Source organism: Mytilus trossulus, chromosome 8, assembly GCF_036588685.1.
Source record: "Mytilus trossulus isolate FHL-02 chromosome 8, PNRI_Mtr1.1.1.hap1, whole genome shotgun sequence".
NCBI lineage: Eukaryota > Metazoa > Mollusca > Bivalvia > Mytilida > Mytilidae > Mytilus > Mytilus trossulus.
Window position 1 is genome coordinate 34,996,534 of NC_086380.1, and position 27,739 is coordinate 35,024,272.

Here is a 27,739-nt window from a genome sequence, read left to right on the forward strand (position 1 = left end):
CCCAAGTGAAATTATGTCAAATGATTTAATCTGACTCATCCAACTGTTTTTTTTCTCTTAAATATCAGCACTACACCCTTTAATATTGATAATATTATTTAATCATAATAATGAAAAGAATACTCACCTACTAGCAGTATACATTTACATAGTGCCAGTAAAACATTAGATATTGCCATCTTCTTTTTGATATATTACAGTCTATATTGAAAACGTTTTCACATCTGTAATGAATTAAAACGACTAATAACTGAGAAAAAGAAGTTGTTTTGAAAAGACGAAAGACTTCCTGAATAAAAATACATCTGAACTAGAGGTCCAATAGCGTCACTAGGCCCTCACCGGCGTCTTAACCAATGACCACTTATGTTGTTAAAATCATAATCAAAGGGGAATATCTCTATTAAGAGTTAACTGATTTTATCTATTGAAGTGCCAGTCTTTGTAAGAATCAGGCAATTTAGGTAAAAATTAAAACATGATGAGAAAAAACCCACCGAGGTAATCATGCTATTTAATACTAACCATCATCCCGAGTTAAAAAGTTTTAGTCTTTCGTTTGTGTGTGTCTGGTAATATCAAATAACTTGGTTAGAAAATTGGTTAGAATGATAGTAAATTACAGAGTTATCTCCCCTTATTCGTTAATTTCTAGTGCATTTCAACCAAATTGTATCTTCTATTACCAGGACAGAAAATGGAAATGAATGTTATTTTTGTGCATAAAATGAACTGAAATCGATTTCAAAATGAATGGGTTTTTTTGGTCATGTTTTCACCACTGCCTGATTCTTAGGCAGTCTGGCACTGATTTTGTCAAGATAATAGGAACAATGCATCAAATTGGGAACAATCGTAATTAAAGGATAATAACTTCAGTAAGTTGTCGATATAATAACATAAACGGTACAATTTTTTCAGCCCCAGATATTTGAATAAAGTATCGACTGACTATTTCTGTCTGGTTGACGTATTTGTAAATCTTAACCTTGTACATGTATTGCCGATCATGTTTTTCTATGCATATGTTCTGTTTACTTATTATGATTTAAAAAAAATAATAAGTAACGTCGAACGACGACGGCCGACAAACGAATTATGCCAAGTGATGAGACAAGTTCACTTGTCTCTTTATGCTCTTTAGGCCAGGTGAGCTTTAAAGGTATAGCGTGACACCATTGTCTTTAATCTTTTCATTGTAAAATATACAACTTTCGCACACAGAAAAAAACCCACCTTATAATGCAAGTATTTGGAAAAACAATAATGTTTTAGATTTCACAATAATGGAAAAAGATATGATTTTGGAGGAATAACAAAGAAATTCGTGTTAAAAATTTGGTTCTTTATGTATGAGACTTCGTTCAGTAGGTACGACAATGATCGGTCAACAAAATTCAATGAAGTATTATTTACCATCCGGGAAGTTTTTTAGTATTTGACAGAGGCGTAACTTGTATATGTATACATTATGTTGAATGATCTTTGAAAGATCGAGCCGATAGTCTTTTTTTCGCTTACTAAGAGGTAAAAGAATGTTCCCTTTGTTGCAAATACGATATCAGGAAGTTGTCACGATTGATCACCGGTAGTACTCATAGTTTTCTTTTCATAAAGATGCACAGTACTCAAAGTTTATACTGACTATACAGTGTTAAGTAAGAGACGACTTTGGTCTTTTGGTTGTATATCCTGATGTTACCTTTCAGAAAACCTAGCACACAAAGCATGTGTAAAATCTAGTTTCGATAATTAACAGTCTTTTGTGTGGAACTTTACAATATGTCTTAGAGAAATCTATGATAGTCTTGTTGGATTCCACTATCTATATATATAGCTATTGTCATACAAAAGATGATGTGGCATTGCTAGTTTACCAATGATACAACTCTCTAAAATATTCCACATGACACAGAAACAGCTATAATAGTTCAACAAAGCCCATCTGCATAGTCAGTTGTTATAAAAGACCCCGAAATGACAAATGACAAATGAAGAATACTTTTATTGAGAATTTGTGAATTGTAATACTTGTTCACGAGATCGTTTAGTAATTTGGTGTCACGACCTTTCCGAGCTCTAGATCCATGTTGCTATATGTGGTGTTCTTTTCTAGAGGTTTCATTAGGTTGCTTGTTATGATGTATGATCATTGTAATTTGAAGCATACACATGTTGATAACACTGGGCGGCAGTGGTTATTATGACTTGCATTGAATCGGCGGTCGTTTCTTTTTCTATTCTATTCTACCATACAGTTACCGCTTTCAACAAATTGAAGATTATGTCACAGGAGGAAACTTACAAGACATAGATTGAAAAAATGTACAATTTTTTTAAAAATATGAAAAATTAAAAATATAAAATGTTTTTTATAATAAAGTAAGATGTTGTAATTGAGTTAATATTGATGCTTAGAAATTGAAGATTTGAAAGTCTACTGAAGTGCAATTTACAATGTTGTCCGGTAGTTTGTTCCAGTCGGTGATAGTTCTTGGAAAATATGATTCTTTTCTGTACTGTGTTTTTGCAGGATGGAATTTGGAAGCTGTTCGAATTAGAATGTCTTATTTGTCTTTTTAGTGGAATTAATTTATTTTGTTTAGGGATTACAACCTTTTCGTGTTCAATTTAGTAAAGCATAAGCTGCATTACCAATCTGGAGTCTTTTCTTCTGTCAGAGAGACTGCGCCATCCAAGAAGTTGTAACATATTACCAACGCTTGAGGTGTTAATTCTGTATTTGTTGGTATAACAAAACGCGCAGCCCTCCTTTGAACTTTTTCAATGCTATCTATGTCTTGTTGTAAGTATGGATCCCAAACAGAGCAAGCATACTCTAGTGATGGTCTTACTAAGGACTTATATGCTTGCTCTTTAATGGATGTTGAACTTATGTTCAGGTTCCTCCTTAGAAAGCCTAGTGTGCTATTAGCTTTCTTGCATATGTTGTTAATATGCACATCCCATTTAAGGTTGGAACTGATGGTGACCCCCAGATATTTTACATTACACCCAGATAGCAATACTTTGTTGGGCCAACATTGGTGATAAGTTGGCACAGTTGGTAAACAGTTGGCGTTGGCAGGACAACAAGAGACCAACGTTGGCCCAACAACACTCAGCCAACAGTTATTTTGACACTGTTGGCCCCTCGTTGCCCCAACAACTTGGTACCAACAGTCATTTTTGAATGGTTGGCCAAATGTTGGCCCAACATTTTCTTACCAACTGTTATTAAAGTAGTTGGTACAATGATATTCAACTTATGTCGTCCATTGGTTCAGTGTAAGATCGTCTGACTGAACCCACTGAACCAATTTTAAACAAACTGGGCCTTTATAGCTTGTTGTTCGGTGTGAGCCAAGGCTCCGTGTTGAAGGCCGTACTTTAACCTATAATGGTTTAATTTTTAAATTGTTATTTGGATGGAGAGTTGTCTCATTGGCACTCACACCACATCTTCCTATATCTATTTATTTGAATGCTCATTCTTAGGATATATTTCATGACAATATTGAAATATAAGCCAACATTGTGCCAACAATATGCCAACGTTTTAAGTACTTATCTCCCCGTTTTATACCACAGAATTTTTTTTAATTTTTTTTTAAATATTTATAATTTATTCCAAAGTGCAAACAAAAAGATGTACTCTTCATTCTCTTTATCTAACATTTTCAAATCTGTGTAGTCATTTAAATGTATTTATCTTAATGTTTGAATATTTTTTTGCGCAAACAAAAAATATTTAAATCCAGCTCAAAAAAAATAAATAAAATTTGAATATAGTTTCATTTAAAAAATAATCATAAAATTCTTCTAACCATTTGACACGAGTGATTTGACATGAGTGGATTTTAAATGACTGTTGATTGTATATCATCTATGTACCATACAGTAGAGACCATAATTTACTGACTACTAATAAAAACTTATATGAAAAGCATAATTAAACGTTGTTAAAGACGTTGGCAAACTGTAGTGCGACCAACAATGGCCCAACATAAATTCAAAACTAGACTACGTTGGTAGACTTTTGGCAAATAGTTAACTTTGTTAGCATACTGATGTTGGCCCAACAAAGACCCAACATGTTGTGCCAACGAAGGGCCGATGAGCAAAATGACAGTGGCCCAACATAGTTTTCCAACGTTGGCCCAACAATGTTGCCAACATAATGCTAACGTGGGCCCAACAGATGTTTGCTATCTGGGCACTTATCTTGGTGGAATGCCATTTTCCAGGTACTAGTAGTTTCCCACGATGCCAGTTTGTCGAGATCTTTTTGTAGTGTTAATTTATCCTGCAATTGGGTGTCCTACTATACAGATACAGCCCTACAGATATCGCTATGCTGTATCTGTATACTATACAGATATCGCTTCTAAGCTCCGCCCACTGCCGGACTATGTATTGTTTGGACCTGTGTGACCTCAGAATGTGTATTCCACTTGCATTCCAATGACGATGACAATTGTCGATTTCAAAACTTGAATGTGTATGATTGTGTTACAAAATCAGCCATGTCAATTTCAGCATGCATGTTTGTGAAAGTCAAGTCTGAAGCCTAGGACAACTCGTACACTTCTGTTTCAAATCGGACGATGTTTTGTTTTTAATTTTTACTGTTGAAATTACTTGTTATGTTAAAATAGATATTTATTCACCTTGAGCGATGTATTATTATTTACCATTCGAGATTCTTTTTTTGCGAATCCATCTTCAGCGTAATGTGTGATTTTGATATTACTACGCGGGCCATAAGGGATTACAAATCGAAAATAAATGCTAAATATGTAAGTTTTTGTGTTTTTCAAAACACAAACAATTTACAGAATTTATTGCAGGATAAAGACAATAACTGTTTAGTGTCTTTAAATATCAGCTGTATTTGTATTCGGCTCGAAACAGGTGTAGTAGCTCGCTAAAAGCTCGCATACACCTTGTTTCCTAGCCTCGTACAAATACAGCTGATATTTAAAGACACTAAACAGTTATTGTCTATGCATCGGAGTTTGATTTTATTGCCAAATAAACTATCGTGTCGTCTGCAAATAAATCTACTGTATATATGTTAGATTAGTTGGAATGTCATTAATAAAGTACAAGAAGAGACTTAAATTGGTCCAAGAACTGACCCCTGTGGAACCCCTGACTCAACTGCAACATACTCAGCCTTTTCCCCCTCTAGAACTACTGCCTGTTTGCGATTGCTAAGAAAATTTTGTATCCAGTAATTTAATTCCACCTGTATCCCGGGATGATGAAGCTTATTAGTTAAAAAAAGAATGTGAAACTTTATCGAATGCTTTAGAAAAATCCATGACCTAAATATCGGTTTGTTTACCGTTTTCCATAAATTCTAGTAGTTGTGTTTCGCAGGATCAACCTCTGCGAAATCCATGCTGTAGGGGATAATTAACTTGAAATGTTGTAATTATCTGATGTGTTTTACTACGACTCGATGATGTGTTCTAAAAGTTTGCAACAAATCGTGACATGTAAGTGATATAGGACGGTAGTTTTCAGGGTTATATTGTTGGCCTTTTTGGTATACAGGAGAGACATGGGCAGTTTTCCAGTCATCTGGAACAACGCCTGTTTTGATTGACTTCTCAAAGATAATAGTAAGTATGGGTGCAATTTCATGTGAAAGTTCTTTTAAAAATCTTGGTTTAATTTCATCTGGTCCTGCTGCTTTAGATCATATGATACATTTCTTCTGTGGTTTTTTTATTTGTCCCGAATGGGATTTTACCATTTTGCATAAGTGGTGCGAGTTGGTAAACAAGAGTGGGGCGATTTTGTAAAAGCTGGGGCGATTAAGGAGTGGGGCGATTTGTCATGGATTCTTTTTAGAATCTGAATACTTTTTATCTGCCTGTAAATCACAAAATGTCGAAATGTTAACCCATATTATGCTCATTAAGCAAAAATTTTGTTCAATATTTTTTTTTATCGCATTCAAAGTTACGGAATCTTAAAAAATTACAATCGACAAACTTCGGTAGATTTCGTAGTCAAATTTTATGTGCCGAGTATTGCCGAATGAAAAACGACGTCATTGAACTTTTACTTTCACTTTGGATGTTGCACAATATTTACAGAACTTTCTTCGGATCCCCAGTAGCAGAACCACCTTTCCTCCCACTTCTTTATGGTGCAGTCGTTCATACAAATGCACAAGATTGGTAGGTTGACATGCAACTCGTTTACTGTGAGCTCTTCCAGCAAATAGGTTCTGTTATAGCCTAATATAACAATATAAAATTCATACTAATCGCCTTACCTCACAGTTAATTTTATAAAATTGTGCGTGGTGTGTAATTAAACACAATTTAAACAACAGAGTTGAAATTAGTGACAAATCCTTGGGCTCTTCTACATTATAATACTTATTTAGAAATAAATTTAGTTATTGTTGAATTGAGGGGGATAGGCTCTGGGTCCTGATCCCGAATTCCCGGGCTTAAATACACTAAATCCTGAGGTCCCGAAATTAAATAAAGTAAATTCTGGCATCCTGATATAAAAAAAAAGAATTCCCAGATCCTGAAAGGGTCAATCCCGAAATCCTAAGCTTAAAAACAGATGATCCCGGAGTCCCGATAAATGTCATATTCCCCCCTCTTGAATCACCAGATTTCATTTTACTTTTAGCATGTTTAGTGATATATCGTCGCTGTTATGCAAAAACCTCGTATCTCAATTTTTTCAGACCTGCCAACTATCCCGATTTTCGCGGTATCATCCCGATTTTTACCCCTCAACCCGAATCCCGATATCGGGATAGTAAAATTAGTCAAAATCCCGATTTTCAAGAAATATACCCGAAAAAATTATTGTTTACCGATTTTGAAGTTTTTCTGATCAATTTTAAAAATTCAATCATTTTACCTGGGGACATATTATGACAAGTTAATGACCCTACGCTAATCAACAGTAACAACAGGTGTCATAATTAGTGGTTATATGTAATCAGATTTATAATGGGTCGTAACACAATTTGATCAAACAGCCTTTCAATTTATCATACAAGCACAATTTGCAACATTTGCCGTAGTTCCACAGCAAAATCATAATTAATTGAAAGATGAGAACTGTAATGAACTCTCAAGAAAACATCGTTTATCTTGAAATCTGTTTTATTTTTGAAATCAGACATGTGTGTCTGTTGATTTAAAATCGACGCCATTTTGTATATGTTACAGTAAATAGGTGAAATTAGGAATTACATGTAATTACTAAAATTTAGGAATTACAGGTAATCCCCGATGCACTTAGTTAATACAAGTAATTCCTGAAATGGCCCAGTTATTACCAGTAATTACTTATTTTAAAATGAATTTTTACACCTATTTACTGACTGCTAAAACAATGTTGAATTATGGTCAGGTGATCAAAAGTTATGGTAATACTAGCTAAAAGATCAGTAAGTACAGTACAGTAAAATTTGAATGGTTGATTTCTATAAAAAATATCTTGAATAAATATGGACTTTCAAATATTTGGTTAAATCCGAGTATAACTTTAGTTTTAATCCAAAATGGTTCAAATTGAGCATTATACAGATTATTTTTTATCAATTTCAGCAGACATGGAAATCAGAAATGGAAAATTCTCCTAAAGCATTATGTTTTAATTTTTTTAAAGAAAACTTTGAATTTTAAGAATATTTAGACTTACTACCTTAAATAGATAAGGTAACGTTATGTAGGTTAAGAACTGGAATGAACTGTTGTGTGCATTTAATAGCTTCGAGATATAAAAAAAAATATAAATATATTTTTTGTTGTTGTTAAACCATTAATAAAAATGATATAGTGAAATCATAATTAACTGTTAGCAGCCAATCTGGTTATTTAAAATAGCTGAGAAACAAGGTTGATGAGTTGTGCACTTGCGAGTGAATACTTGGACCTCATTGAATACGTGTTCATGTGACCTTCAATTCAACCTCTAGCTGGAGATGGGTTATCGATGTATTAAGCTATTAAAGTTGTGAGGGTTTTGCAGAACAAATAGCCTACTTTTGCTGTAAAATAGCAGGCTCAAGAAAAATGAGGAAAACATATTAAAATTTTCCTCTAGATACTAACTTTTGACTAGTACTGTAAGAAGCTTCTGTCAAAATTGGCTAAAAATCCAGGATGGTTTATAAAACCTAATGTTTTAAAAACTTTAACTGCATAGTGTATGAAATGTTAACTGGGAACAAACTCTAGTCTATTTATAAGTAATAATACGGAAAAAAAAGGATTCTTTTTAAAAACTTTACTTTTGATATCAACATATGATCATGAAAATTTTGCTTCTGTCCATGTTTGGTAGAAATCCAGGATATTTGGAGAAAGTTATTTTAAAGTTTTAAACCACAGTGCATGATGGAGATTTTAGTTTAACCAAATTATGAAAATCAATTGGAGATAGATATCATTGTCTTGCATACATATATTTACAGAGTTTCAAAACCTATAAAACAACCAGTTTCCAGTTTGAATTCACAAACTCTAAAGAGTATGCACTTTTGATGTGCCTTATATTCCTACATCCTTAAGTAAGCTCCCTTAAAATCCCTATCCCTTTACTTTGTTATTTGGTATCTTGAATTATGTTTTTAATTTTAAAACAAAAACATCAAGTTAGTAAATAGCTGTAAAAATGACAAAATAAATCAGTGATTACCAGTAATCACTGAAACAACTAGTAAATACATGTAATTACTAAATGGGCTAGTAATTACAGGTATTTACTGAAACGTTTAGTAATTACGTGTAATTCCTAATTTCACCTATTTACTGTAACATATACACTTCTACTGTGTTACTGTATAAGCCTCCGCCGGTAAGAGCACCTCTGAATACAAAGAAAGATAACTCAAATTGTATCCATTTTCTCATTGATACTGATAAGTAATCCTGACTTAATCAAAATCTGCCTTCATCCTTCTTACTTTAGGACATGAAATTTTAGGTGTTTTGAGTCAAGGTTCATAGATGAGAAGGTCATTGGAGGGGGGAAAATGGGGGGTCTCTACTTTGAATCCTTTATTTTTAATGCCATTTTCTCAGTTATTTTGACAATTTTATAATTTAATAGTACAAGAATCATACAAATAAAAGAAATCAAGGCCTACAAGCTCATTATTAGTATTCCAAAAGAAAAAAGAAGAGAACTTAGACTATTTAAGGAGTAAAAAACAATGCTCACAGAAAAGTCGCTAAAATTGTAACCCTTAAAAATCTTGTTGCGCGCTAAATCCCCCATGGAGATTTTCAAAAGTTGGCAGGTCTGATTTTTTGCGGAAATCTTTTTATCGATTATTAAGAATTAAATATGTATGTTCCACTGAATGCGAAAATATCTGATCTTCTAACCAATCATTAACCCGAATTCTGACAAGTGACGAAAAAGTGTAGTCGGATTGGTGAGACATTTTGTTGTGCGAAAATATCATATCTCAAAAGAAAAAAAAGATGGCACTAACAGCTGAGATTATAACAGGTACAGTTTTGTCAATTTTTTGTCTAATATATTATGTATAGCTTAGAAATAATGAAAAGCTTTGAAAATACAATATAGGTGCAGAAATTTTTGCTCGCCTTGGTAATTGATTGGTTAGAAGATACGATATTTTTGCATACATTGGAACATAAATATTTAATTCTAAATAATCGATAAAAAAAAATCAGTTTTTATTGCCTGGTGTAAAATTATGAAAACCTTAGATACAAGGTTTTTGCATAACAGCGATGATATATATATCTGCGGACTAGAATGACTTTACATAGACAGCAAACCAACCATGAAGATTTAACACTCATCAGGGCAAACGACCATTTCCATCGTTGTTCTAATGGACGATTTAAAATATTTCCATTGTATATGGTCAATCGTCAAAATGATTTTCTCCGGAGGAAGAAGGAAGAATTATTCATAAACATTCTCAACCCGGGATTAAATGATAAATGATATTCTAATTTTAACATAACATTTTAAAATCTTAAAATGACATTATGACATAAGTAGTCTCCCTTGTATTTGTTAACGTCATACTATTGTTAACGTCAATCAATTGTTTTATTTATATACAAGTCACATTACCTGAAGATCTGCGGAAGCAGTGAAAGTACTAGTAAAAAGTGATGCATTGAAACCGTTATTATCTTTTAATAATTTTCTTATATATATATTTACAGATCTAACATTGTTGGGTTGATGTTTAGACGAGTTGTATATATATATATATATATATATATGCATGTTTATATAATAATAATTTGGCAGTGGCTATTTTGCTGGCACTGGCTTTATACAATACAATAATACAATATTTTATTAGCAAACTTGTTATTGTGCTGGTACCATTCTACTAAAATATCTTAATTCAAGCGGGCAAAATAGCCTTATGTATAGAAATGGATATTTGACTAGAACCAGCATATGCTATTTTGCCGTCTCTGATTAAAACATCGGAATTATATATATAATTTATATACTATACAAATCCTTGCAGTAGTTTAATAAGCTGACAATTATATGAGAAATATAATCATTTTAAAACATTAATTTATAATACCAACCGTCAATATCAATTGTTTTTTTTTTTTCACCAGGAGATTTTCTACTAGTGTAACAACTATTTTTTTTTCTTGACAAGGTTTGAATTAAAAATCAATGTGCAGCAACTCACTAAATCACCAAGAGCATAAATTTAGATTCTTTCATGCAGTTATGAACTAAATTTTTTTTTTTTGGATGAAAAACACTTGGTCGGAGGAGAAAAAAAAATTAAAATCAACATTTTTAATTTAATTTTTTTCCTATTTGGCAAAAATTAGGGTAGGAGGGTTCGTAAAACTAAAAATTAAAAAACTACGGCCATATGGATATGGATAGTAAACTGCACATTGCCAGAAAACAAAAAAATAGTGATGGCAACGTTAAATATGTTAATATAGTGATGCAAATAGACAGGAAATAATAAAAAATAATTTAAAAACATTGATTTACAAAATTTTAATCCGCTAACCGAGTCCCTGTGGCAGACATTTGTTAATGAACTCTATTACGTCAGTCTTTAGTCAAAATAATTTGCCTGTTTAAAATTAATTGCGGAGTTATTTCCCCTGATTTTGTTTATTACAAATAAATGCTCCTCGCATATAATTTCTCATTGAAAATAAAAATAAAGTACAAATTGAATGCAAAATTATATTAGAATGTAATATTCAGGATTGAAAACTTATTACAACATACCAACAAAAATGTTTTGCAAATTATTTTTTAAATCAAACCTTTATTGATTCGCAGACATTATTATACCGAATTGGTAGTTTTTTGGTATGTTTTGATTGCGTGAGGGATTTGCTTCTGCCAGAATTAAAAAGGAGTACAATATAATCCCTTGCAGGATTATAGCAATTTTAATGAATAGATAAAACATTTAAAGCAATTTGAAAGTATTAACTATAAAATTAAATTGTTTGGTAGCACTATGTAGTCTAACAATGATTTTTTGAAGATATTTTTTTTTTTACCTAATTTTGAAGTTATTACTATTCTGCACAGTTTGTAAAAATCCCAAAGTCATTATCATATCACAACAGGGAGTAAATTGATAATTAACTTATGTAAATAAAAGCACATTGTAATTAATCTAAATATATAGGAATTTGGGAGGGGCTAATATGTCAATCATCTGTCGATGCCAGTGTCCAGATGTTAATCCCTGACCACAAGATAAATATTGTAGTCTTATCTCTTATGTCATTGGTTTGCAACAAAAATAATTTATGTATCAGGGAAGTGAACAGAGAAAAAGAAAAAATCTGAAGGGAAAAAAATCTACAAAAATGAAAAAAAAATACTATGGAAAAGAGTGGGAAAGTATTAAAAAACCTCTAACTGCCAGTATAAATTAATTCCCTTGTTCTTCTTCATTTGAATACAGTTTTATGCATTTTAACTAATTTTTATTTTATGTGTATTTTTTCAGTTCCATTAAATTAATAAAAAAAAATCTGAGGAAAAGTGTATTTTCAAGAAGAGGATGGTCTAACTCTTGATCTTATTATAAACATGTTTTTTTATGCACACTTTTAATGTTCTAGCTTATTTCAGACATAGTTTATTTCTTTTTTAAAAATTCAAAAGAAAATTATGCTTTATATATCTAGAATAATGATGTTAAACATTGATTATATGCAGCTGGTCAATCATCTTATTCTCTTATCTTAGACAGTCTGGAAAGAGGCGGAGCTTTGTCTATATTTAACTACTGCACTACAGGTGTTGGTCAAATCTGTGATGTCAAACTCCCGCCAAATGCTAAGTTATTGTTGGACAGTTCACATATAATGCAAAATTTACAGCATTAGAGCATCAAAGACACAAAGTGTGTGGTTCTATTGATATGGTAATGGTACCAGAACACTCCTGGGTGGGGTGTTCCCAGTGGAATATTTGTATTTGTATTGACTTTATAGAGGTTCTAAGGGGGAAATTCAGTTTTTAGGTCATTTCTCAGAACAATTTTTCATGAGAATTGTAATGAAAAAATGAAAATAGAAACTTGATGGGTACCCCCTTTGGCTTGAATTTGATATATATGATTGAAGGGTGTATTTTCTACAATACCAGTTTTTGGATAATATGCTTCTAAATGAATTTATTGATCTCCAAAGATGAAAGGTGAAATGAGGTTTGGAACCCAACAGTTAAATCTATATATCTTCTTACTGGAGGCATATATCAAAAATCTAAGACACGGTTTTGTTGATTTTATATGGTTGATTAAAGAAATGGAAACAAATTTTTACTACCATTCGACATGAATGTGCCATTTTGATACAAGTTGGAAGACCACTTTTTTGGCAATTAATGAGCTATATTTTGAGATTAATCAAACCAAAAATAAATTTTTAAATATATTAAGAAAGAGTTATATTTCAGCTTTAAAATGAGTTAAAGTATTTAAAAATCCATGGAGTACGAGTAGTTTTAGAGAAATTAATCTTTAAAGACTGTTGATTGGAGTCAGAAAACTCTGACTGTAGTGCTACCTTAAAGAACGATGTCTGAAACTGTGGAAAATAGTTTATAATTTACTGAATGTTCTGTATCAAAATTTAATCTTGTTCAAAGTTCATAGTTATGGTGAAATCTAACATGGGGAATGTGTAGTGTAACAACAAGTATCGGGACAAAATGGCTTGATCAAAATATAAGAAGTGACTTTAGTTTAAAGACTAATTGTGCTTTCTTTTATTTATTCTTCAAAGATATTAAAACTGTTTATTGAATTACTTTTTCTACCAATAATTTGTTGACCCAAAGTCCATACAACACAGTACCACAGTAAACAAAACAAAGGCAAAAAGGTTGTGACAAAAACTAACAAGAAAAAAATAAGCGATGCAAAGCGACACAAAATATTGTAAAATTCATTTTGTCACGTGTCACCCTGGTGCTATTCAAAAATCCTGGGGGGAACACTGTCCCGGTCTCGTTAACTCTAGTAAATGTCATTTTTATACAGTTGTCAGTATATTTCATCTTTTTAGTACTCCATATTTTTAGATAATGGAAGAAGCCAGATGTTTAGAGAGGCTGGTGGAACAGAGGTCTCAGAGGATATCATATATTAGACTGTTGTCATGGGAAATGGATCCAAAATTGTCAGAAAATCCTGCAAGGAAAAACAGGCAATTGGCAAGTGCTGAAGTCCAAAATGAATCTTCAGGTTTCCAGATTCATAAAATTAGCAGTGAATCAGACATGAATCTTCAGAGTATTGGGACTGAGGTTATAGAATCTGACAAAAGTTCAGACAGTGATACCTATTACTCTGCAGATGGAAATCAACTACAAGATTGTAGCTCCAGTGAATCAGATGAATGTTTTGATGCTTTTGAGGACTTAGGTGACAAAACTTGTACTGACATGAAGGAATTTGAATTTGATGAATTGAGTTATAAAAATGAACAATTAAATGATAAGGACATGGATGTTTATTGTACAGGTGCTACTAAATTTGAAAAATTAAGTGATAAGCAAATGAATGTTAATCATGGTCATTGTAGTACTAATTCTGGAGAATTCAAGCAGAAGAGAGCACTAAGTAAAAAGCAAAAAAGAAAAAAAAGGGGGAAAAGTAAAATGACATGGGATTACGATAACCAATTACCTTATATTGATGATGATATAGACTTGAATGAGATAAAAGAGCATATTAATGAAAGAGATATCAGCGTTAGAAAAACAATTCCCAGTCTTGCGGAACTCTGTCTCATGAGCTCTAAAGGAATCAGTTGGATTATTGTCGGAAAGGAATTATTTCTGTAAGGCATTTAGAAAACTGTATTGCGATATTTTTGCTGAAACAACATTCCATAAAGATCAGTTGAAATGGTTATTGTATTTGTTATCCTGTTAAGAGCAGGAGGAAGAAAAAAAAGAAAATACTACCAACAGTGAACCGACCTCTAATTGGGTTCATCATACTGACCATGGGCTTGGTGATAAAACAGTTTTTCTTCGCAGTTGCAGAAACATTTGGAGTCCTGCATTATATATGAAACGATATTCAAGTAGACTTTTGCAAAGTTTAGAGCAGTACACCTATTCACACATGGCATTAACTGCTTGTCTGCCCCATAATTTTCTCTTGTCTTTGATTACCTCAGATCAAGATTATGCTAACAATTATCTCTGCAGTTTTCTTGGATTATCAGGTAAAGTACTAACTGTATTTTGTAGCTATATTGTTAATAATTTAATTTTGGATGTAACACGTCTTTTGATTGGCTAACATTATTTTGTTATGAGCCCATAGACATAGTTGGGTCATGCGACTGTGACATCATCAACATTTTTTCATGGTTTTCTACGGTTTAAGATGGAATTTGGAATTAAATGATAAGAAATGACTGTAATATTTTTTCTGTCTATTCGAAATAACATAAAAAATGTGGTGCACACTGTTGAATAACCGGCTACGCCCGTTATTCAGTGTGCACTAAATTTTTTATGTTATTTCTTCATAGACAGAAAAAATATTACAGTCATTCCTTAATTAAAATAAACATGTGGAATGATTGCCAATGAGACAACTCTCCACAAGAATCAAAATGACACATCTTGTTGGTTACTGCAGTGTGCAGGTTTTGTATATTATATTTTAACAACAAATGTTTTAAAAAGATGAAGGGGATAACATGATAAACTGATTTAACTTCACCTGATAGTCATGATAATGTATCTGTACTGACCTGATAAATTGTTGCGAAGCTCAAGCAAAGAAAGAACTACACATAGATATTATGAAACCAGTGGCGGTGGTTCTTGGGGTTGGAACCTCCCTTTTTTGGGATGATCAATGTAATCGAATGGGAACATATGGTTTAAACCCTTTACAAACATGCTTTATCATTTTTATCTTGGGTTGGGAACACCCCCCTTTTGAAAATGTCTGGATCTGCCCATTGAAACAATGTATGCATAAAAACAATTGAGTTGTTTTTAAATTAGTCTTCAAGAAGACATGTGACCCTTCCTAGAAATATTTTTCTGACTCCAAGCTTATTGGTATTTACTTCTGCTCCTACTCCTGAATACAGCAGGCTGTGTAGAGAAGAAGCATCATCAACTTATACCAATTTTCAAGTCCAAATTAGTTTAACCTGGCAGCTGGGGATCAAACTCACTAGACACAAGCATGTCTATACATTTAGGGTTGGGTTGGTCAACTTTAAAGTCCAATAGACAGGGACTATCAATAAGTACTGGTACATTTACATAAAAAGTTAAAATGCAGATTTTTGTTGTTATCAGAGATTAGAAATTGTCTTTTTATTTATTAGAAATACATTCATGACATACATGTTACCAGAGTTTAAATAGGCAGCACATTAACATGGCCCCTCTTGTGCACTCTCAACCTTCCACTTCATTTTGTTTTTATCTTAAAACCTGCACATTCATCATTTTCAAATATAATGCAGATATTATAGGTGATTGAACATAGTTCTAACTGGATTATCTCCCTTTTACCAGAAAAATACGTGACTAAAGAAAACTCAAAAAGAATTAAATGTAAAACCGCATTGCATGTTCATGTTATATTTATTTCAAGGAGATATGTCGAATTCTTAGATAACGTATTATTTATGTCACTTCTCCAGACAACTCTCTCAAGAATATGTAAAAAGTACATTGAAATATGATAAAAGCACCGAATATATAGTGCTTTGAAATACATGAAATATTATGATAAACATTGCCCCAAAATCTGGAAGTTATTAAAATTGTGCATTAAATTAACACAAATGTCAATCAGATAATGATTCTTTGAGAAAATGCTACATTACAAATAATGAAAGCTTTCAAAATTGCACATGTTATTATTATTTTTGCGACGACTCATAACCTATATATAGCTATACATTGCAATAATTCCATAATTTACAGTAATTCATAATTTTTTTATTATTAGATATTTTTTATCACATTGTATTTTAGTTTTTGCTGCAACTATAGATTCTATGTTACCGGCCTCTTACCTTGAACCAGCAAGATACAGTACACTGAAAGGCAGAGTCAAGCATGTCCTTCAGAAAAGGTATTTTAAATAGCTACATAAGTTAAATTTAATGTGAAAACAAGAATTTAGGAGAACTTTTTATACGACCGCAAATTTTGAAAAATTTTTCGTCGTATATTGCTATCACGTTGGCGTCGTCGTCGTCGTCGTCGTCGTCGTCGTCGTCGTCCGAATACTTTTAGTTTTCGCACTCTAACTTTAATAAAAGTGAATAGAAATCTATGAAATTTTAACACAAGGTTTATGACCATAAAAGGAAGGCTGGTATTGATTTTGGGAGTTTTGGTCCCAACATTTTTGGAATTAGGGGCCAAAAAGGGCCCAAATAAGCATTTTCTTGGTTTTCGCACTATAACTTTAGTTTAAGTAAAAAGAAATCTATGAAATTTTGACACAAGGTTTATGACCACAAAAGAAAGGTTGGGATTGATTTTGGGAGTTTTGGTTTCAACAGTTTAGGAATTAGGGGCCAAAAAAGGGCCCAAATAAGCATTATTCTTGGTTTTCGCACAATAACTTTAGTTAAAGTGAATAGAAATCAATGAAATTTAAACACAATGTTTATGACCACAAAAGGAAGGTTGGTATTGATTTTGGGAGTTTCGGTCCCAACAGTTTAGGAATTAGGGGCCAAAAAGGGACCCAAATAAGCATTTTTCTTGGTTTTCGCACCATAGCGTTAGTATAAGTAAATAGAAATCTATGAAATTTAAACATAAGGTTTATGACTATAATAGGAAGGTTGGTATTGATTTTGGGAGTTTTGGTCCCAACAGTTAAGGAAAAAGGGGCCCAAAGGGTCCAAAATTAAACTTTGTTTGATTTCATCAAAATTGAATAATTGGGGTTCTTTAATATGCCGATCTAACTGTGTATGTAGATTCTTAATTTTTGGTCCCGTTTTTAAATTGGTCTACATTAAGGTCCAAAGGGTCCAAAATTAAACTTAGTTTGATTTTAACAAAAATTGAAACCTTGGGGTTCTTTGATTTGCTGAATCTAAAAATGTACTTAGATTTTTGATTATTGGCCCAGTTTTCAAGTTGGCCCAAATCGAGGTCCAAAATTATACATTGTTTGATTTCATCAAAAATTGAATAATTGGGGTTCTTTGATATGCCAAATCTAACTGTGTATGTAGATTCTTAATTTTTGGCCCAGTTTTAAAATTGGTCTTAATTAAAGTGCAAAGGGTCCAAAATTAAACTAAGTTTGATTTTAACAAAAATTAAATTCTTGGGCCTCTTTGATATGCTGAATCTAAACATGTACTTAGATTTTTGATTATGGGCCCAGTTTTTAAGTTGGTCCAAATCAGGATCTAAAATTATTATATTAAGTATTGTGCAATAGCAAGTCTTTTCAATTGCACAGTATTGTGCAATGGCAAGAAATATCTAATTTCACAATATTGTGAAATAGCAAATTTTTTTTTATTTAAGAGTTATCTTTCTTTGTCCAGTATAGTAAGCAAGAAATATCTGCAAGATTTTTTTTTAATTGGAGTTATCTTTCTTTGTCCAAAATCAACTTAAATCTTTGTTATATACAATATACAATGTATATTCACTTTTTACTACCAACTGATAAATTTAAATAATCTTTACCATTCAGTGATAACAAGCAGTTTTTTTACATCTTAATATTTTATGATGTATTTAAATGAGTAGTAATTGTTGCAAACTCCATTAGAATATTTTAATTGAAATTAGTTTTGGATTAAGGGAAAGGGGGATGTGAATAAAAAATTGGGTTCAATTTTTCTCATTTGAAATTTCATAAATAAAAAGAAAATTTCTTCAAACATTTTTTTGAGAGGATTAATATTCAACAGCATAGTGAATTGCTCTAAGAGAAAACAAAAATTTTAAGTTCATTTGAATACATTCATTCTGTGTCAGAAACCTATACTGTGTCAACTATTTAATCACAATCCAAATTTAGAGCGGAATCCAGCTTGAATGTTGTGTCCATACTTGCCCCAACCGTTCAGGGTTCAACCTCTGCGGTCGTATAAAGCTACGCCCTGCGGAGCATCTGGTTTTTATTAAAAGTATAAATTTATCAGATAACTGTTGCTTTATTTGGTAGAACCTTTAAGAATTTTAGGGTCCCTTGAACCAATCATAGAAAATCATAGCAATTACGTTAATGAACAATGGCTCTTTAACTGTCATGTAACATCATAGTACCTAAATTGCACCGAATACTCAAATTACACCTACATGCATGACCTATTCAACATTTGAACAGCTGAGAAATTCTTAAAAGTTTTCTTTGAGGCTAAAAAATTTGTGTTTTGATTATTTGACATTATGCACATCTTACAAAATAGGCGAATTAATTCAAATATTCACTAAATTGAACAGATGAAGTTTTCACTGAATAATAAAAATATACAAAAACACCACCATGTGACATTTACAAAAAGTCATCTTTTAAAAATTCACCAAAAAAATATGTTGCAAGCATCCATTTAATTTTTTTTTATAAGGGATCGAGCATGTTCTAAGTTCTAACGTCATATTGTTCTACATATTTGAAAAAAATAGAACAAAACATCTGCTATTTCATTTTTAATGATCTGAATTTAAGCATGGATGCAATTTGGGTACTCCTCATTACGGAATCATGGATAGTTTGGAGGTCGATTCAAACCCTTTTTTCTATGACCATGATGACTCAATGGGGATACAAAAAAATCAAAATATAAAGAAGGATATGGCTAAAGAATAAATACAGCATGGACATTTTCTTCTTTATCATAAAAAATGTAGGTGAAAAAAAAAAATAGGTGCAGTTTGGATTCTGTCACGTTAATTATATACCTAAGCATTGTGATAAAGAAAATATACAGAAAAGGCATGAAAGTTAAATTCTGTTAAAAGGCTAGTGTATAAAAATAATATCCATTAATAAAGTAACATTGTTACACTGCTAATTTATTTTTCATGTAACTTTGACTTAAGCATGATATGATACTTTGTAGATTTCCAGTTGGAACTAAGGTCTGTTTTGATATAGCCCTGCCTTATGTATACTGGGCCAGAGGAGAATTAAAACTGGCAACAGATCATTTCTTGGCTTTAGTACAGACAGAAAATAGAGGTAATTTATGTTGTCAAATTTGAATGTTGATTACTTAAAGTTAAGGTGGTACCCAACACTTTTACTAAAATTAATTTGGCTCGTTTAATTTTCATAAAATTTCGTCAAAGTATTTACTTTGACCCTTTAACAAATAAATGAAAATTTCAAAAATTTTGAACCAACCATTTTGTCAGAAAAATTACACTTGCCCTACCTAAGATAGTAGAGGGGCATTATGTTTTCTGGTCTGTGCATCCGTTCGTTTGTTTGTTCGTCTGCTCTTTTGTCCGTCTGTTCGTTCGATAGTCTGTCCCGCTTCAAGTTTAAGTATTTGGTCAAGGTAGTTTTTTAACTTGAAACTTAGTATACATGTGCCCTATGATATGATCTTTCTAATCTTAATGCCAAATTAGAGTTTTGACCCCAATTTTACGGTTCACTGAACATAGAAAATGATAGTGCAAATTTCAGGTTTAAGTTTTTGGTCAAGGTTGTTTTTGATAAAGTAAAAGTCCAATCAACTTGAAACTTAGTATACATGTTCCCTTTGATAAGATCATTCTAATTTTAATGCCAAATTAGAGAATTTATTCGAATTTCACGGTCCACTAAACATGGAAAATGATAGTGCGAGTGGGGCATCCGTGTACTGTGGACACATTCTTGTTTTGCATATTATCTGTATACAGTAAATATCAAAATTCTGCAAAGTGTCTTGTTATATAATTTAAGGGTATAGCATGTTTTTATGCTGCCTTTGCCAAGCCCTTCATTTTGTGATAGTACAATTGATTCCATAAATATATATTATACTGTTAAGTATTTATTTTCACACATAAATATCATGAAAAAGTAATCTCTGTTATAATGTGAAAAATGGCAGCTAATTAATTAATAAACAAAGAAGCATGGATATTTAGAATATCTATAACATGTACAACACGATAATAGTTTTGAAATTCCAAGTTCACTGCATAACAGAAAACATATCGACAAATTATAAACTGGAAGCAAATAATTAAACAAAATAGTAAATTACTTCTAAATTTGGACGAATTATAGAATTTTCATGAGAAAAAAGTTAATGCACATAAGTTGTATATTAAAAACTACCCATTTAATTATAAAAAAAACCATACAGTATGCTTCAATTTGTTTTTATTTCGAAATTTCATTTGACTTTAAAGCATTGTTTGAATAACTATGACAATTTGAAAATCTAAAGTCTATACAAGGGGAGGTTCAACTTTCTGGTAAATCATTGAAAGTATTTTTTTACAGGAAGATTTAAAGCACTTTATTTGAATGAATTAGCAAGAATGCATGCTCAAATTGGTGAAGGAGATCTAGCTGCTAGATTCTACAGAATGGCTAGTGATGTGGCACTGGAAAAACCCAGGGATTTTATAACAGGGAACCAGATTAGTGGCCAGTCAATGATGCTTGTGGCCAACCTTAGTGATCAGGGGTAAGTATATTTTACAGAATGGCTAGTGATGCAGCACACGAAAAATGCAGAGATTTTATAACAGCTAAACAGGGAACCAGGTAAACATCCAGTCAAAGGTGTTACAAAATGTAGTAGCAAACCTTATAAATAATGATCAGGGGTATTTTTTTTTCAGTTTTCAAAATTTAATTAACATATATTCTGTCCATTATACATTTGTATTTGCGCTCATACTATAATTACCATGTGCAGCTGGTTTGCTTTCAGTCAAACATTTTGAAATAAGTCACTGTTGAATTTAGATTTGTGTAAGGTTGTGTATGTCGAGAAACAATCTATGCTTCACTAGAACTTAAATCTTTTATTTACATATTTTTTTAGGATATTGAGTGAGGAGAAGGCAAGGAGGTCTAGAGGTTATTGGCAAAGTGTGCAATCTTCTCCTGAATATCATAAAGAGGGAAGTGAACGTGCAGCCATTGAAGCTATGTTATGTTACCATGATTACTGGTGGACAGGTAATAATAAAGTTATCAATATTTCAAAAAGTAAGTTTGGGAAAAAATTCACTTTATCTGGTGCTAAAATCCATCTTGAACTTGTAATAGTTTTTACTGCACTGAAGACCTCACGGACATTAAGAGGGAGAACAACAATGCAAATGTTAATTCCAGTGCTCTTGGTTTTTTCTCAGATCTATAATGGAATTGAAAGAACAGTTTTAATATGTAATCATGTCAAACCTGCGACTTCTATGTTGTGGAATTAAAACAAAGGGATCCGACATTCAATTGCTCTTGGTAGCATTAATATTTAGGTTAAGTATGTAGTTTTTTGATTGAGTTAAGTCTGCCAATTGATATTTTATCGTATGTTTTATATGTTGTGATGTTATGCTATTGTTTCAGAAAAAGGGAGAAGGTTTGGGCCCATTAAAACGTTTAATCCCGCTGCAAATGTTTGCACCTGTCCTAAGTCAGGAATCTGATGTACAGTAGTTGTTGTTTATTTATGTAATATATACGTGTTTCTCGTTTCTCGTTTTGTTTATATAGATTAGACCGTTGGTTTTCCCGTTTGAATGGTTTTACACTAGTTATTTTGGGGCCCTTTATAGCTTGTTGTTCGGTGTGAGCCAAGGCTCTGTGTTGAAGGCCGTACTTTAACCTATAATGGTTTAATTTTTGAATTGTTGTTTGGATGGAGAGTTGTCTCATTGGCACTCACACCACATCTTCCTATATCTATTATAATGTTTATTTATATCAATATCTTTGTCAACCCTTCATGGAATTTTTCATGATAAGAAAAACAGTTTACAGAACAAAGCTTGAATATATTTATTGTGGGGACTATTTCAGAAAAATATATATGGGGAGTTGAGTTCACTGATGATATTTGAAGTATTTTTGTATGGTTTATGGCAGTCAACTTATTACAAACTGTGTGATTATTTACTGGTATGCAAAAAAAAACCAATGCAAATATGGGTGATTGCCATACAATGGCTTAATATACACAATGCTTATTGCATTGTACTACCAAACAGTTAACACAGATACAGTTGGAAACTGGTAACAGGCAGGCCCAGAGCCAAGGGAGGGGGAAGGTTCGTTGCACTCACAAACTCGACTTTAACAGTCACAATTGGAACAGAACATTAACTTTAACAGTGCTTATTTGATTTCAAGGGGGGGGGGGGCAAAACCTCCCCTGGCTACGGGTATAACAGGGTCATGTTTGTCCCATGGGCAAATTCTTCTTTAATTTAAAGAAAATTCTGTATTTTACTTACAAATAGACTTACTTTTTATGGTTAACATTACACTTGAACACTGACAGTTGCAATCTAAGGTATAAGACACAAGGTTTAAAAAAAATTCCTCTAAATACAAATACTTTACAACATAACAGTGTGCTTTATTTACAGATGATAAGTCATCATGGTTACAGGTGGCTGCTGATTGGTTTAAGGAATCGGTAAGGTCAAATCATGACCTTCACTATTATTTGGCTTGTGTTTATGGCTTTATGGGTAATTTTGATGAAGCAGATGCTTTAATGAAAATGTAAGTTAGAAATTGTTGAAACATCATACAGTTATTTAAATATTTTATAACAATACACTTTTTTTATAATGTGTCTTTTTTATTAGTTGATTAGGGTAACTGTTTTTATACCACCGCAGTAATATTGGTATGACATTGTCGTCGTCCGAAGACATTTGGTTTTTACACTATTACTTTAGTAAAAGTAAATAGAAATCTATGAAATTTAAACACAAGGTTTTATGACCATAAAAGGAAAGAAGGGATTGATTTTGGGAGTTTTGGTCCTAACAGTATAGGCCATAAGTACCAAAAAGGGCCCAAATAAGCATTTTTCTTGGTTTTCGCACAATAACTTTAGTACATGTATAAGTAAACTAAAATCTATGAAATTTTAACATAAGGTTTATGGCCATAAAAGGAAGGTTGGAAGTGATTTTGGGAGTTTTTGTCCCAACCCTTTAGGAATTAGGGGCCAAACAGATCCCAAATAAACATTTTTTCTTAATTTTTGCACAATAACTTTTGTATAAGTAAACAGAAATCTATGAAATTAAAACATAAGGTTTATGACCACAAAAGGAAGGTTGGGATTGATTTTGGGAGATTTGGTCCCAACAGTATAGGAATTAGGGGCCAAAAAATTATCAAAAAATGAATTATTGGGGTTCTTTAATATGCCAAATCTAACTGTGTATTTAGATTTTTAATCTGTGGTCCAGTTTTCAAATTGGTCTACATTAAGGTCCAAAGGGTCCAAAATTAAATTTAGTTTGATTTTAACAAAAATTGAATTCTTGGGGTTCTTTGGTATGCTGAATCTAAACATTTACTTAGGATTTTTGATTATGGGCTCAGTTTTTCAAGTTGGTCCACCACGGGGTCGAAAATTAAACTTTGTTTGATTTCAACAATAACTGACTATGTGTGTTTCTTCAATATGTTGAATTTAACCATGTAATTATTTAGATTTTAATATTAAGGCCAGGTTATCAAATTAGTCTACATTGAGGTCAAATTGAACATTATTTGATTTCATCAAAAATTGAATTCCTGGGGTTCTATGATATGCTAAATCTAACCATGTATTTAGATTTTGGATATTGGACCATAATAGGTAAATGTCCAATTTCAAAATTTTTAAGTTTTTAAGTTTAATTTCTTAGACCACATTCATTCTGTGTCAGAAACCTATGTTGTGTCAACTATTTAATCACAATCCAAATTCAGAGCTGTATCAAGCTTAAATGTTGAGTCCATACTTGCCCCAACTGTTCAGGGTTCGACTTCTGTGGTTGTATAAAGTTGCGCCCTGCGGAGCATCATTTTTTTTTAGTTTTGCATTGAGTTTATAGCTTAATCAGAAGCAACCACATAGAAAAGCAAGATACTATTTTGCCATTGGATTTATCTCCAAAACTGACCAGTAAATAAACATGAGGAGATGTTGTATACATTGTAGTTGTATAATTGCCTGTGTGATGCAGATATAAGCAATTAGAAATGGTTCATTTGTATTAACTGTATGTAAACAGTTGAGTAAAACTTAAATTTATATGTATTTGTAGGAGTAACTTTAGATCGCCATATTGTCGTACCATACCAAGGGATATAAAGTTGTCAACAGTTAGGAGAGAATGGGGATTTTTAACATCATGTGACCAGAGAACAATTCCTCACATGAGGGTCATGTGGAGGACACAGTTATGTCATCCCTTATATAATGGTTTACGGTAAGTATATATATACATATAAATAAAATAAGAAGATGGGATATGATTGTCAGTGATACAACTCTCCTGCAGAGACCAAATAACAGAAGAGTTAACAATTATTGGTCACCATATGACTTTCAACAATAAGCAAACCCCATAATCTCATATAAGGTCCCGCAATGACAGATGTAAAACAATTCAAACAAGAAACTAATGGCCCAATTTATGTACAAAACAATGAACTGAAAACTGAAATACAGCAACAAACAGCAACCACAGAATTACATGCTTCTGACTTGAGACAGGCACATACAGAAGTCAACATGCCAAATAATTTTTGACAGGAATATAGAAAAATCCTCTGAAAGTACATTTATTGCCATCAATATAAATGGGTCATTTAGTTACTTAACTACATTCAGTTTAAACTAGATACCTTTTTATTCCCAGAAGAAAAATGAGAAAAAATGAAGATGCATGTGTCTATACATTTGTGCATCTAAAACAAATTATTGTCATGTAGATGTCATTAAATTTGTTAGTGTTGTTGGTTAGCTGTCTCATTGATGTTTGCCTCTACATTGTATATCCTCTTTTCATGTTTCCAGATGATAATACTGTAGATTCATTTATTTTCGTGGGTACCAATTTTCGTGGTTTGAGGAAAACTTACATATTCGTGGATATTTAATTTCGTGGTTTTGACAAAGTCTACACTCATTCCTTTACAAAATTTGTTATTCGTTGAACATTTGAATTCGTGGTTCTCCTGTACCCACGAAATCCACGAAAATTGGTATCCAACGAATAATAATGAATCCACAGTATTTGATTTGGCTCTCAATTCAAATCATCTGAAAACAAATCTGCTGAAAATTTGTAGTCTATAAAAAAGTTAATGGTATTTGGCAAAATGTTTTATCCTGTATTGTAGGAAAAAACAATTGATCTGAACATCTGACAACAAATCTTTTACATTATCTGACTACACAAGAGTGCACACGCTGAAATGTCTCCCTTTCTTTACAAATCTTTGATATTATGTTGGTAGTCCTAAATAAAAAACTTTACTACAACTTTCACATAAGGGCTATTCCAGAAAAAAAAAATATAGGGGGGGGGGGGGGGGGGTGTTGGAAGGCAGTTTTATCCTTACCCCCCACCCAGACAATTGTAATTGAGAATTAAAGTGCATTATAGTGTGAAAAGTTGCTCTGATACCCATCACCCATGTATTATTAATACAATGTGCCTTCCAACCCCCCCCCCCCCCCCCCCCCCCATTCATTTTTTTCTGGAATGCCCCTAAACTTATTATGATCCAAGAACATTAGGTCATAGTCATATAAACCAAACAAAAAATACATGTACACCTTACAGTCATTCAATATACTAAATATATAGGACCTATTGCTTCTAGTTTCTAAGAAACAGACTTAATCAAGAAAACTAATCATTGACCAATGAACCGTGAAAATAAGGTCACGGTCAAATGAACCATGCCCAACAGACATGTACAGCTTACAATTCTTTCATAGAACACATATAGTTGACCTATTGCTTAAAAACCCCAGACATAAACACAAAAATTAAAACTAATACTTTAAACCAATCAGAAGACACCAAATTTATTTATTATGGTATAAAATAAAACATCTTGTATATTTTCATTATATTTTTCAGAAAAAATGGAATGGAGTCTGATTTTTGTAACTGGGACTTACATTTACGTCTTAACAGAGACGGTTGTAGCACAGGAGATATGCAAATGTGTTTACCACCAATCAGAGCAGTTTGTTTAAATCCATATACTGGGTATGTACATGTAGTCATGGATGACAATGAAAATATTTATCCTGAGTAATTTCCTCTAATTTGATTGGCTGATATCTATAATACTAAAATAACTAGGTCTAATTTGTCAGCCCTTATCACGTAAAGACGACGAATCTAAGAATTCAACTTTATATATAACTAATATAGTACAATTTTAAGGTATAGATTCAAAATTACACCACTCCCAGCCCTTTTGTCTTCCATGTAATTAATATTGCCAATAATTAAGAAGTTCCTAGTTGAGTCTGATACCGATACCAATAGTATATTCACCTGTTACCTATATCTTATCTGTACGTTCCACATCTGACAGGCGCACGACCAAACAGTGTATTAAGGATTAATATGCTATATAACGGGGTCATAATCACAGGGTTGACACTACTAAATTGTCAAATTGTTACCTGTTGTAGTATTTTAATCAGTAAGACTTTCTAAGATAACAATACAAATACTAAAAAGCTGGACTAAAAATAAGGCGTATGGGTATAGTTTTCAATTTGTTAGTGGGCATGACGTAAAACAGCGAATCGAAGAATTCAACTTTATTTAAAACTAATAAAGGGCAATGCTGTTGATTAAAAAATACTCCATTCGATGACCTTTTGTTTTCCAAATAATTAATATTACCAATAATTGATAAAACAGAAAGATTTGAAAGCAGAGAAAACTGTGTAACCATCTTGTAATCGGCATGACTTTATCAGATGACAATACTAATACTAAAATAAGGCTTGGGCAAAGTTATATACTTTAATTCAGTCACAGACCCGGGATATCACGGGTGTGTTCTAGTTGTCCAAATAATTTCAAGTCCAAATAAATTTCAATGCAATATTTTATTTATTCAATTTGAGTTATCTCCCTTATACTATTGACTTAATAAATTTTTTTTAAGTTGCTTTCCATTGTTTATTACTAGTGTATGTTAGAATAAAAATCAGTGTTCATTTATTCAACAGTATCCAATTTTCATTATACTAAATTTTTCATG

The 27,739-nt window shown here is 32.2% G+C and overlaps 1 protein-coding gene across 1 annotated transcript; it reads left to right on the plus strand.

Moving 5' to 3' along the window:
• The first annotated feature begins 1,563 nt into the window (after positions 1–1,563).
• LOC134727603 (uncharacterized) lies at positions 1,564–26,773 on the plus strand. The gene is made up of 9 exons (XM_063591983.1): positions 1,564–1,658; positions 13,585–14,738; positions 16,525–16,624; positions 19,596–19,714; positions 20,978–21,164; positions 21,528–21,664; positions 23,077–23,215; positions 24,763–24,927; positions 26,593–26,773. Exons 2-9 carry the CDS (start codon positions 14,579–14,581, stop codon positions 26,771–26,773), a joined length of 1,188 nt encoding a protein of 395 aa, XP_063448053.1. The 5' UTR covers positions 1,564–1,658; positions 13,585–14,578.
• Positions 26,774–27,739: the final 966 nt, after the last annotated feature.

What these genes read in the sequence shown, in the direction of transcription:
- LOC134727603 (XM_063591983.1), top strand. Translation starts at nt 14,579, where the DNA reads ATGAAACGATATTCAAGTAGACTTTTGCAAAGTTTAGAGCAGTACACC. An exon ending in AGTACAGACAGAAAATAGAG is followed by an intron (nt 19,715 to 20,977) that starts GTAATTTATGTT and finishes ATTTTTTTACAG; the next exon opens with GAAGATTTAAAGCACTTTAT. An exon ending in CCATGATTACTGGTGGACAG is followed by an intron (nt 21,665 to 23,076) that starts GTAATAATAAAG and finishes CTTTATTTACAG; the next exon opens with ATGATAAGTCATCATGGTTA.